Here is a 12,952-nt window from a genome sequence, read left to right as displayed (position 1 = left end):
TGTCTTCAAAAGCAGCTCGAAAGAAAGAAAATCCAGTAACAATTGTAATTGATGACGTAATCATTGAGTCATTGCTGTGGATCAACAACCCTGCGGATAAACAGCATTTATGGCCATTTTGTGTTATTTGGCTGTAAAAATCTTATTGTTTGCCCCCTTTTGATTTTGTCCCTTTTTAAAAACAATCATTTTTTAAGCAAGAGAAAAAATAGTGTGTCACAAATATGATAATTCCTTTTCTCATTTTAGTTCAAGAGTAGCACCACCATAGCAAAACAAACTCATTTCTAGCTTCAAACGACACTCCAGGGATCCAGCGTTAGTCTTGCTACTCATAATTTATTGAGTGCAGAAGATTTAAATGAACTTTTTTTGACATTTCAGACTTTCATTTCTTATAAACTTAAAAGATTGTTTTTTATAAGAATGTGCACAGCACAGCTTTGTGAGGAAATAACTTTTCTTTGACATCTGCTAATCTCTATCTATCTATATTTATTTTCCTTTAAGGAAAAGAGCACATACTTAGGACTTGTAAGCATCCCCATCTCAAGCATTACTGGACGTCAGTTTGTGGAGCAGTGGTACCCGGTCATCCAGCCCAGTGTCCTCACCAAGGGAGCTGGTGGCGGAGGGGGGAAGATCATCAACGCATCCCTACGCCTCAAATCACGCTTCCAGACCATGAACATCCTGCCCATGGAGCTGTACAAGGAGTTCGCAGAGTATGTCACCAACAACTACCGCACCCTGTGTGCTGTGCTGGAGCCCGTGCTGAGTGTCAAGAGCAAAGAGGAAGTGGCCTGTGCATTAGTGCATATACTGCAGAGCACAGGAAAAGCTAAGGTAGAGACACCTCTGTGTGACTTCACGGTTTGTGGAACTGATCTAAAAACAAAGCTTTTTTCAAGCCTTTTATTTATTTATTTTCATGCTGTAATGTGTACAGCATAAATATAAAAAGGATTGAAAAAGCTCGTACATGTGTATAATAAAGAACAATAATTGAGTTCTTCTTTTCTCCAGGACTTTCTGTCAGACATGGCGATGTGCGAGGTTGACAGATTCATCGACCGAGAACACCTTATCTTCAGAGAGAACACTCTGGCCACCAAAGCCATAGAAGAGTACCTCAAACTGATTGGACATAAGTACCTCAAGGATGCTATAGGTGAGCCAGAACACTGGGGCACTTGATGTGTTGAGTTTGTCAAATTTGAAAGGGATTTAAAATTCAGGAAATTCACTTTTGAATGAAAAAACTTTTAACTAAAGGAAAGAATTCCTCCCCAAGATACTGTTACTCACTTTCTCTCAGTCTGCCTCCATTGAAGAGATAGCTTGTGTTATTGTGTCAATTCTCTGCACGGAGTTTGATGATATATTGAATTATTTGATTAGCCTAGTGCAGCTCAAGTGCCTGATGTCTGTGGGATCAAGAAGCAGCTATTCTAGTAGAGAAATACAGCTCCCCTAAAGGAAGAGAAGGACATAAAATATATTGTACTCATTAGCCCTCTTTCGTTAACGAATGTTTTCATACACATTTACAAAATGTTAACAATAACTTTGCAATTTGGAACTACGATGGTCAACCACCAGTACTCAGAATACTGAACAGGAAGTGGAAAGGAGGCAAGATGACGTCAGTTTGTAATGTTAGTGGGAAAAAATATATATAACAAATAATAATAATAATAATAATAATAATAATAAGCTGAAACTGCTTTACATAAAATTGAAACAATCTAGTTAAAGGTGGCAAACACAAGTTTATTATTATAATATACAATAAAGAGAATTTAATAATAAAATAGGGAATTTGATTAAGTAAAACAAATAATATCAGTAACACTCAGTCAAAGCAAAGATACAGACTTAATACTTAAAAACATGATTAAAAAAACTTAAATGTAAAAATTTAATCAATTCCAAAAAAGGACTAGATGCTAAGATGAGTGTCATGTGCTCTCTTTTACTTTAACTAGCAGCTGTATAAAGAGCATTGCAATAATAGAGTGAACACAACACATGAATCAATTTCTTTGCATCAAGGAGAGCAACATATGGTCTGACTTTGTAACATTTCTAAGCTAGACAAATGCAGTCTTTGTCATTCTCATTATGCTAACTAAGGTTTAAACATTGTATGGTGACACCCAGGTTTTATGCCTCAGATTTAGTCTGCTTTTCCAAGTCCAATTTAAATGTTGTGTATTTTAGAAAATCTATTTGTTCTCCTCATTTAATTTCAAGTAGTTGTAATGTTTTTCCTTTTTGTACTATTTGTTGTTGTTGTTGTTGTTGTTGTTGTTGTTGTTGTTGTTGCCGCTGCTGCTTTATGTATTAACAACACTGAATTGATCTTGATGATTTCCACCATTTCACCAGTTTAATAATGAAATACCATTTGTAGGGGAGTTCATAAGGGCCTTGTATGAGTCAGAGGAAAATTGCGAAGTGGACCCCATGAGAACACCACCCTCTGTGCTCCCAGACCACCAAGCCAATCTCCGAATGTGCTGTGAACTAGCACTCTGCAAAATTGTTAACTCCCATTGGTGAGTAGTTATGCAATGCTTTGTTTTGAGTGTGTCTATTCCTCTCTGCTGTTTTAAAGATACATGAGACTTCAGATTATTTCACGGGGAAGTGAAGAAACTCTGAATCTCCACAATTTGTTTTTGATCCTGACATGTGGTATATCCCCTTCGCAGTGTTTTCCCTCGAGAGCTAAAGGAAGTTTTTGCCTCCTGGAGAGTGCGTTGTGCTGAGAGAGGTCGGGAAGACATCGCCGACCGCCTCATCAGTGGTTCCCTCTTCTTGCGCTTCCTGTGTCCTGCAATCATGTCTCCATCGCTCTTCAACCTCACCCAGGAGTATCCCGACGAGCAGACGTCCCGCACGCTCACCCTCATCGCGAAAGTAGTGCAAAACCTGGCTAACTTCTCCAAGTCAGTTTTATTTTATTTTATTTACAGCCTTTACAGTTTGTATCCAGTCACTAATCACTACACTGGTATCTAACATGCTTAAACAGCAATCATTCAGTCAAAACCTTTAATTAAACAAACCTAAAAACAACAAATCTCTTCTCTGAGTACAAGAAAAAAAGCCTTTATTTTGTTTCTTTTCATCAATTATATAAAATACTGAAATTATTTTTAAATATGTTCAGTCTTCCTTCCCTTTATTTATTTAAATCATAATAAATAAATAAAAATGTACAAGCTTGACTAAGACAATGGTCACAAAAGTAAATGTCAGTGTCATCTGCATACAGGCAGAATTAAATTAAGATTATAATGTTTTGGTCTTGACAAGATGGCAGTTGACATAAAGTACATTTATGTGCAAGAAACAACATTTTGACTCCAGTTGACATTTAATTTCACCCTCAAGTGTTTGCTCACTTGTTTTTCTATGTTTCCAATCTTTTTTCTTTCAAACCCTCCACCGGCTTATCTCCTTACTGGCCTTTCCTTCCTTTCCCAACTGCAGGTTTGGCAATAAAGAGGAGTACATGTGTTTCATGAATGAGTTTTTAGAGATGGAGTGGGGCTCCATGCAACAGTTTCTGTACGAGATCTCTAACCTGGACAGTGTCAGCAATGCAGGCGGCTTTGAGGGATACATCGACCTGGGCAGGGAGCTGTCCATACTCCACAGTCTCCTCTGGGAGGTCATATCTCAGCTCAGCAAGGTAAACCCAAACATGACATGAGAAACTACAAATTTTCACTGTAATTCTTTCCAAAATACGACATGTTATTTGCACAAATTTTCTAGACCGTAGTAATATTAATGGCTATTTTAGGAACATTATTTATGTAACTTTACATTTTCTTTTGTCCCTTTTTTATTTTGTTTTTAGATTTCTCATCTTTTTACACAAGATTTCTCTAAGGTTTTATCACAACTTGAGCTTTTATCAATTATTCATTGTTCTTATTTGGTAATGCTGCTATATTTTTAATAATTTTGCCATACGGGGATTAGACACCTACGTTATACTCTCATGTAAATGAACAATAGCTACACATGATAATATAATGCAGTCTAAATTCAAAACCACCAGTAATTACATCTTAAATTAAATTAAATGTCCATAGATGAGTGAACACCTTTCTGACAACAAAAGTCATATTTATTTAAAAGCTGTTGCATTCAATAGCATTATGTTGTATAGGTTGTCATGTTATTGTGTCCACCCCTTTGTATATCACTTCATGTTTTATTACAGTAAACCCAAACTCAGACTGGATATTTAATTTCAGAATTTCCAACAATTTGGTCTTATTTGGTCTCACAGTTCTCTCACCTCAAACTTTCTTGCTTAATGAGTCTGTGAGTCTTTAATCAGGCTTGAGCTGTCATTAACTTAGGTGGAGGTGGATATATGGCATTTTAATAAAAAAACATACATTTGATAACTCAAAAATATATGATTTTTTAAATCCGCAGCAAAACTCAGCAAAACTGGTTTTCTTTGAACAACAGGATGCCATCATCAAACTGGGTCCTTTGCCACGCCTCCTCAATGACATCAGTATGGCCTTGCGTAACCCACACCTCCAGAGGCAGCCCAGCCATCAGACAGACAGGGTGCAAGAGAGGCAGACAGACAGGCTGCTGTCACGGCCGAGCTTCAACAGAGGCATCTCATCCGAGTTCCAAAATCTCATGATGAGGGATCTTAATAGGTATGCTATGTTAAACACTGTTGTTGTTTTTTCTGTTTACTATTAACAAGATGAAGGAAACTTGAATATATTCACATTTGGGGAAAGAATTTTGGCATGATATCTAATTACTTCTCAGTCTCTATCTTCACCTATTGTTGGCCTTACTCACTGCTGTTCTCCAGCTCTATAGATATCACTCACTTGCCTTCACCCACCTCGACCGGAGGGGTCTTGCCATCCCGCCCCCAGATGAATTTTCAGGACCGTGACCACCTCCACCGAGCGTCCTCCAAAGACATGTTTTACGTATCACGTCCTCCCTTGGCCCGATCCAGCCCGGCCTACTGCACAAGCAGCTCGGACATCACAGAACCAGACCCTAAGGTGAGTTTTATCATACTAACTAGGGGACTCATCATCCCATCTACTAGGTCTATTTTTATCAAAGTGAGGTTAGTATAATGTGCATGTTAGTCATACTTAATAGAATCTGCCATCGTGTGATCGAGGCTGTAGTATATCATGACATCTGCTTTTTTTCCACTGATTCACCACGCAAACTCATCATAACGGTATTTCCTGGGAAATACTTTGAGGCAATCCGATATCCAGGCCTCGCGGTAAAAACACCCGCACCACCCTCACCCATATCATCCGTGGCCACGTAACATAGATAATATTAGGAGGCACGATAGTCTCTCATATCCCTTATTATTTAGGTGCTCAGTGTCAATAAAAGCGTATCTATGATGGACCACCAGGATTCCCGAATGAACAGCGTGTCTAACCAGCAGTCGGTGGACATGCTCAACTCCTCCCAGGCCTCCATCGCCGGCATGGGCAGCTTCGGAGGGCTGAGCAGCGGAGGCGGTGGCGGCCTGGGATCGGGCCTGAGCAGCCAGCTGCGGGCCGTGGGAGGTTGTCAGCTGGCTCTGGGCGGCTCCAGCATGTCCGGCGGCCTTCGGCTGAGCCAGCTGAGCCAGATGGGCAACACCACCGACTCGCTATCCCAGCAGCAGCAACAGCAGGCCGCCGCCATGCGCTACCCGCTTTCCTTCCAGAATCCCCTCTTTCACCTGGCGACTGCTGATGGGCCTCAACAGCAACAGCTCCATCACCAGCACAGCCGGGCTCAACCTCCAGCACCCCTGCTCCTGGCCCCAGAGCCCGATCCCTCTCACCAGACCTACTTGCCACAGTTCGCCCATGGGGGGTTCTCTCGCAGTGAGGACCTGTCCACCCTCAGGACCAGGGACGGTCACCTGGGCCAACCCAGCATCATCCACTCACACAGCTACAGTGACGACTACAGCAGGGCTGAATATGGACGCAGGCAGATGTCCACGCATGTGCAGGTACATGTACTGTATGTTCATAGTATTCTGGTGACGTCTTAAAGCCACTGCGTGTAGATTTGTATGTCTTGTAAACGATTGAAGGCTTCAACTAATAATGTTTTTCATTATTAATAGATTTATTATTATGTCGTGCAGTGCATAAAATAATTGAACATAGTGAGAAATGACCATCACACCTTTCAGAGCCCAAGTGACTTAGGCCGACCTATAGTAGGATCAATAGGATTGTATTTCAAAGATTCCAAAAACTTTATTGTCTATCACATAATGATAGAAATGTGTCTTAGGTTAGGAGCTCACAAACAACATACAACATACACACCCATGAAAGACGCACATAAAATTACATTAGAACACAAGCAATTCCAACAATTGTCTCACTGCTACCTGAAGCGACACGCCCAACCATCGCAGCCTCTTGCATTCTTTTTAACACAAGGCTGTTTTCAATCTGACTGCCCACAAAGTTTAAAGTAGCATCAACTGCCCCCAAAAAGAACTGAAACAGAAATGAAAATGCTAACTTATCATTTACTATTTCCCTTCCTAAGGATAACCTTCAACAGCAACAACAAATGATGGGTTTGACCTCCCAGACAGGGACCTCCCACTCCTCACTGGCCACCACGCCCCCCTCCACAGTCTTACCTGTGCGGCAGAGTTCTGTTGCCCCGCCTCCCACCCAGCGCGTCAGGTCCCAGACCTCCCATCAGCTGTCCGTCAGTGCAGCTGCTGCACCTGCTGCTCTGGCTAAAACACGACCACCCAGCGGGAATCTCCTCCAGTCACCAGAGTCCGGTTACGCCGGCAGGCAGCACGGGTCCCGGCAGCTGTCCGTCAAAGACAACACTGCCCCGGGCCTGCCCCACCAGCAGAGCTCTGTCAGGGAAAGCCAGAGTCCACAGGGAACCACCAGTCAGAGCACTCAACAGTCACCACAGCAACAGCCTCAGCAGCAGCACCTGCTCAAACCCACCATGAGCAAACAGGTAAGCTCTGAATTCATTTTTATTGTCTTTGTTCTTCTCTTTTTATCGGCACTATGACTATTTCTCAACAATGTGTGTACAATGTCAGTTACTGTATTTGACTTTTAAAGTGAGGACGGCACTAGCATTGTCAGGAATAAGGCCTTGAGTCCCACCGGGGTCCAGCTCAAAATGAATGAACTCATGCAACTCCGAGGCATTCTGCAGAAAGATCGACCTGTTATAAAACTGACTCATCCACATAAGAACTCATGTTCTCATATCAGTGTGTTGGCCTTTCTTCCCAGGGCTCCCAGACTCCGTCTACTCTCAATCCCCCAACCCCAGCCAATGAACGAACAGTGGCCTGGGTCTCCAACATGCCTCATCTGTCGGCTGACATTGAAAGTTCGCGGATTGACCGTGAAGAGTTCAAACTGAAGGAGTACTCAAAGAGCATGGATGAGTCACGCATGGACAGGGTAGGTATCATTATTTACGTTTTCCGATCTGCCCTCATTGCTGAGCAGATGGCTCTTAGAGTTGGTCTTAACACAGATGTCCAGGGGTCTCAAACAGTGTGGGAAACATCAGTCATCAGCCAAGTGTTCAAATCTTCTTATACTCCTGATTTTAAATACTTAGAGGTGGTTTACTACTTTCCAGTATGTCTTGTTAATTCATAAATGTGCATAAAGAACTTTAAATCCACTAGCCACTGAGAAATCAAGGCATGTAAGCACTAACCCGGTTTAAACCTTCCTAATTTAGAATTCTCTCCATATCTCCGGCTAAGGTAAAAGAGTACGAGGAGGAGATCAACTCCCTGAAGGGTCGCCTGATGATGTCCCACCAGAAGCTGGAGGAGTACGAGCGGAGGCTCCTCACGCAGGAGCAGCAGACCAATAAGATCCTCCTACAGTACCAGAATCGACTTGACGACAGTGAGAGGAAGCTACGGCTACAGCAAGTGGAGAAAGACTCCCAAATTAAAGGAATAATTAGCAGGTAAATGGAGGCTGTTGTTGGGATGGAGGGCAAAAGACAGCTAAGACACCATGTGGTCTTTTATAGGGAAGAGATTGGGCGGGCCGCATTGACTTTATCTTTGTATATTGTGACGCCTTTGGTGAATAGACTATGTGAGTTATCTTCCACAATATGTGGAGAAAGGGACATATTTTCTCGGATGAAGATTGCTAGTATTAATTAAAATGCATTATCGTGCTTCTGAGGAGCAAGAGGAAGCAGAAGTCTTTGGTTGACACGCTACAACTTTAGCATATTGGATTCTATTTAACAAACACAAACTTGAAGCCGCAGTGTTTTTTTTTAAAATACATATATTGCATATTGGAATATAACTCTATTTACAGGGGTTGTTATCTTGCGAAGAATATTGGAGAGTAGGAGGTGTTTCAGTTTCCACCCCGGTCCCCTATATGTATCAGTTTCACTTTTGATGAACGTTATGGATTGAATGTAGACAAAAGCAGTCGAAGCACAGGAAAGCTGAGAGTCGGACGAGCAGCACATAGGACATACAGTAATCGTTTGTTTCTTTCCTTTCTTCTATTCCCATCCTCCCTTTTTCTTCTCTGTGGGGCTTTCGCCACACCTGACCATCCCTTGTCTCAATCTCCGGTTAAACTCCGCACTGTGTCTCATACGTCTTTTTTCGTGACTGTCCTGTTGAGCGCTCCCCCCAACACCTGGGGGTTCCGGCTCTTTGGGTGGAGAAACAAGTGTGAGCATGATGCATGAAGCTTGTAGTGAGTGTAACAGGATTAATGTTAGTATTATTAAGAAGCTTTTAACTGTTGGACCTGGGAGGGGAATACTGGATATCTCTGTAAAGACGGTAATCTAAATACAGATTACAATTAAGTCTCTGCTTCGATTATTATCGGCCAACATCTTCTTATGATTTCAAACTGGTCACATGCACAAAAATGGACACATTGGGGAAATAAAAATCCTTTGATCGTGTGTTTGCCTATATACGTGGCAATTATTTATTTTCAAACAGTTATAAGGGAGCATTTCAGAGTCAGAGTCACTTTGCGTGGCCATTCGGCCATCTACTGGGATGTTCTACTCTGAACCTAGTGCTATTAGAAGTCTGATCAGTCCGTCCACTTTAAGGCCTGTTCAATAATTTACTGGATAGTTTCCTCAACAGTTCCTCTTCTTTTTCAGCGCCTGAGTACAAGCGTCTCCTCGTCGCTCCTTCATGCCTCTTAAGCAAACAGTTTAATATTGTAGCTTTGATTAATCACTTGCGGTTTAATTGCTGTTTTTTATTGTACTGAGGAGCTTATTTCCTGGATGTCCATGTGCAGAAACGTATGAATTTGACATGTTCACCACATTAAATAAGGTAATAATATGTTTGTATTTGTTTGAATATCAAACACTGCAACAGACACTGGTTATCGTCTTAGTGTCTTTTTCCTCCTTGTGCCTAGATTTTCACAACATATTGAGGATGTGTAATTAGCCCCTCTTTATTTTCACTCCTCTGAGCCCCTTTTAACTCTGCAAAGATGCTATGGTTTAAGGAATTATCACACACTTTTTTATATATTGACAAACATACATTTGGCAGTTCACAGAATGGAAGTGTTCTGCACTAGCCTGCCTTCGAATAAAGAGCCTTCCCGCTCTCCACATGTAACCACAACTATCACTCCTCACAGGACCCGTTTGAATGCAGATCTTCAAAGAGTGCCACCCCATGGTCGTTTCTGTCTCCCAGCAGCGCTGCCGAGGCGCTGGACCTCGCTCTGGACGAGGACGGCCGTTATCAAACCTGTCCCACCGAGCATCCTTGGAAAGAGTACTGCTTGAGGTGAGAACTGACTTGCACGGTGTGGACAAACTACAGCACACTTCACACACAAGTGCAGTGTACGAACGGTAAATAAGCACCAAAGAATCCTGACAGTGACAGTGATGGAAGGAGACTGGGAAGTGAAGTGTTTTTACAATGTGATGAATGAACATACACAGGACATTGAATTGAGCCTTAATTAACAGCCACTATCTGTGTTCACGTCAGTTTCCATGCTTTGAGCATAGAACAAGGGTCAGAGTGAATACAAGGCATTTTTTGTTGGCTCTTTGATCAGTCTCCATAGTGACTACTAGGCTGTGGTTGTTTATTTACCATTGGCTATAACCTCAGGTGACTACGGCCTCGGAACCAAGGGCTTTGCGTGTGCTTCTCACTCATAGAGAGACAAATGATTCGAGACCTGCAGATAGCTGTCAAGCCCAACAAGGTAGGGGAAGAAAGGGATTCGGTAGAGGAAGAAAAAAAAAAAAAGTCTGATCCCGCTGTCGGTGTGTCTCGCTCTCTCCTCCCCGTCTCCCCGTTGTTGTCTGTTTCAATGAGAGCGCACCGTTCATGTCTCTGTTTGCAACTCCTCCTCGTGTCTGTGTGTGTCTATGTTCAACAATTTCGGTCGCTTCTCCTCGCAACATAATTAACCTGCACAAGGGGTATGTTGCAGGGTGGAGGATCCAATTGGCTGTTTTTGAAAGAACTTTGATATCCACAATCCATTGTAATGTGATGTCAGTAAATTGCACACATCGGGCTCATGTTTGGCCAACTCCAAAAAAAAAAAAGCAAATGGTCTTGTCCCCTTGATACTGAAGGGACACAGGCAAACAATTGAATACTGATGAGTCCAGGTCCTTTTCTCAACTGTGTGGACTCGTGCAGAACCACTGTGGCACTGTAGCGATTTATGAGAGTTTTTGTGTGAATCTGACTTTGAACACTCGAACAAACAAACCTCAAAATAAAGTGGTTGAGGATGAGAATAATGAATGTTCTTAGCATAAAGCCATGTCATTTGGTTCACTAATCTGGATACAGAGTGCAGTTTATTGGATGCCAGCTCTACTGTAATATTAAGCACTTTGATGGGGAATTTCCACCTTAAAAAAACAACGCCTTTCCTATGCAGTCTTGAAAGGTGCATGGACGTATTTCACTCCTCACACTCAATAAATTAAAATGAATGGGCTCCAAAAACAATATGCGTTACTTGTTCCGCAGATTACCAAAGTTTGTAAAAGTGTCCCCTATCTCCCCTCACTGTATAATAAAAAACGAAATAACGTGGCAATTGAATATTAGCTTTGATGGCAACCACCAGGACGAAGAGTTTTTAAAGCCAGACTGAGATGACGCATTGGCCCCCGAGCTGAATGCTCGTCCCAGATGCTCAGAGCCTGGGTGTCCTGGCTGATCACGGAGCTCCAAGACTCACACGGGCTCTCCTCCAAAAATCGCCCCCTTCACTACCCCGGAACACATGCACTGTGTATCTCGACCAGATGCAAATCGTCAGAGATAAATACTCACTCTGCACTGGCCGGAGACAACAGATTTCGTACGCTTCTTAACGGCCTGGGCGGATTAAATCACTCCTTGAGCTTCAATTGTTTGTTTGTTTCAAAGGAGGCAGCCCTTCAATCAACCGGTTTTCATGTTTTAATAGTTTTTTAGTAGTCCCAACCAATCAACATCTCTGAAAACAATGGAAGGTGTAACATGATATCAGGCGGAGGACTCGAGCCCGCGCTGTGCTTGCTGCACTTGGTATGTGCCTAGCAAACAAGCCCCAGATGCCCAGCCCCTTTCAAACTCAGACGTTTGGGGGGGAATAAGTATGCCTTGTGTTGCACTGATTATCAAAGAGCTACAAATTGTAAAACTAATTCACGTGATCTACTGAATGCTCAGCATATGAGTTGTCCTCATTAGGACTTCAATAGTCTAGAAGCACAACAGGGGCTACAACAATCGCATTTAGCCCAGTTAATGACTCCGAACTCATCCTGCACTCAACACAGCACGCTCTCCTCCAGGGGGCAGTCAAATATAGCTTGGGCTTTTGCGAATCATGATTAGAAGTGGGAGCTGTCTCAGAAATCATTCCCCACCACTGTTTTGTTCCCTCGTCTTTGCCCATGTGCATTGTTCCATTTGTGTCTTGTCTTCTATTTCTAACCTTTTTATAAGTGGATATTTGTTTGCCATGAACTACTACTACTCACCCGTACTCTTATCTCTCTCTCTCTTCACCATTTCTGCTGTCTTTCTTGCTGTGTCCCTGTCATGCTGTCGTCTGTCTATTCAAGTCCGAGTTGAGTCAGGTTTATCATACATCCTCCACAGTAATCAACCGCTGTCATTTACTCTGCAGGCTGACCTGCTGTTGGCTCTTTAATCACATCGCTGTCCTCTGTTGTCATACCTCTAACTTTTTCTTTTGCTGTTTGTCATGTTTTCCCCCACATGGTATCACAATCAAATCACCGCTCTCGTAAAGCTTTAAGACATAATGCACTTGACCCTTATTTGACCTGACCTTATCTCCACCAGGACAACAGTCGAGGGTGGACAATGTGCTCAAATTGTGATCATCCGAGGCCCGCGAGCTTCCACCAAGAAACGCTACGCCGGCGTACTTTGTCTGACGACATGCTGTACGCCAAGCCACCACCATCAAACCCCGCACAGATCCGTGTTTCTGGGGCGAGCATTTGAATTCAACAACCTCCGCTGTCCGACCCGTCCGCCTTTCATGCTATCAAGGAGACGACAAAAGAGCGCAAGGTTACACACTAGATCTGAGGGTAAAATAGTGAGGGTGTAAAAAGGCTAGTTTTGAAGCTCTTTAGTATAGTTGTTTATTTTAGCAGATATTTAAGGGGATAAAATGACTCAATCCACTCACATACCTTAACATCATTCTAAAGTGGCCTGTATTTTGATCATTTTTATAATAAATGATCTATGACATGTGAAACCACTAGACCAGTAACCTGAGAGAATTTATACCTCTTCTGTTAATAGCCTCGCGTTCACCCCCGCACTTCACTGTTTCGTTTGACTCTGCTGGCGCTCTCCATGGTGTCCGTT

General features: G+C 42.6%; 1 protein-coding gene across 2 annotated transcripts in view; it reads left to right on the top strand.

The window, feature by feature from the left end:
• LOC115021767 (ras/Rap GTPase-activating protein SynGAP-like) overlaps positions 1-8,324 on the top strand; it is a 63,247-nt gene extending 54,923 nt beyond the window's left edge. Inside the window, exons 9-19 of one of the 2 annotated variants that reach the window (XM_029452412.1) lie at positions 511-846; positions 1,027-1,171; positions 2,417-2,561; positions 2,718-2,954; positions 3,502-3,703; positions 4,501-4,703; positions 4,868-5,069; positions 5,447-6,040; positions 6,595-7,032; positions 7,320-7,493; positions 7,808-8,324. In XM_029452412.1, the coding sequence (XP_029308272.1) occupies positions 511-846; positions 1,027-1,171; positions 2,417-2,561; positions 2,718-2,954; positions 3,502-3,703; positions 4,501-4,703; positions 4,868-5,069; positions 5,447-6,040; positions 6,595-7,032; positions 7,320-7,493; positions 7,808-8,023 (2,892 nt within the window). In that variant the 3' untranslated portion in view covers positions 8,024-8,324. Of the gene's footprint in view, positions 1-510; positions 847-1,026; positions 1,172-2,416; positions 2,562-2,717; positions 2,955-3,501; positions 3,704-4,464; positions 4,704-4,867; positions 5,070-5,446; positions 6,041-6,594; positions 7,033-7,319; positions 7,494-7,807 lie in introns of both variants that reach the window. The other variant, XM_029452411.1, reaches the window with a different exon arrangement.
• The last annotated feature ends 4,628 nt before the right edge of the window (positions 8,325-12,952 follow it).

The sequence above is a fragment of the Cottoperca gobio genome, chromosome 16 (genome assembly GCF_900634415.1).
Source record: "Cottoperca gobio chromosome 16, fCotGob3.1, whole genome shotgun sequence".
Classification (NCBI taxonomy): domain Eukaryota; kingdom Metazoa; phylum Chordata; class Actinopteri; order Perciformes; family Bovichtidae; genus Cottoperca; species Cottoperca gobio.
The sequence above is the reverse complement of the archived record's forward strand: the minus strand, read 5'-3'. Positions and strand labels throughout refer to the sequence as shown.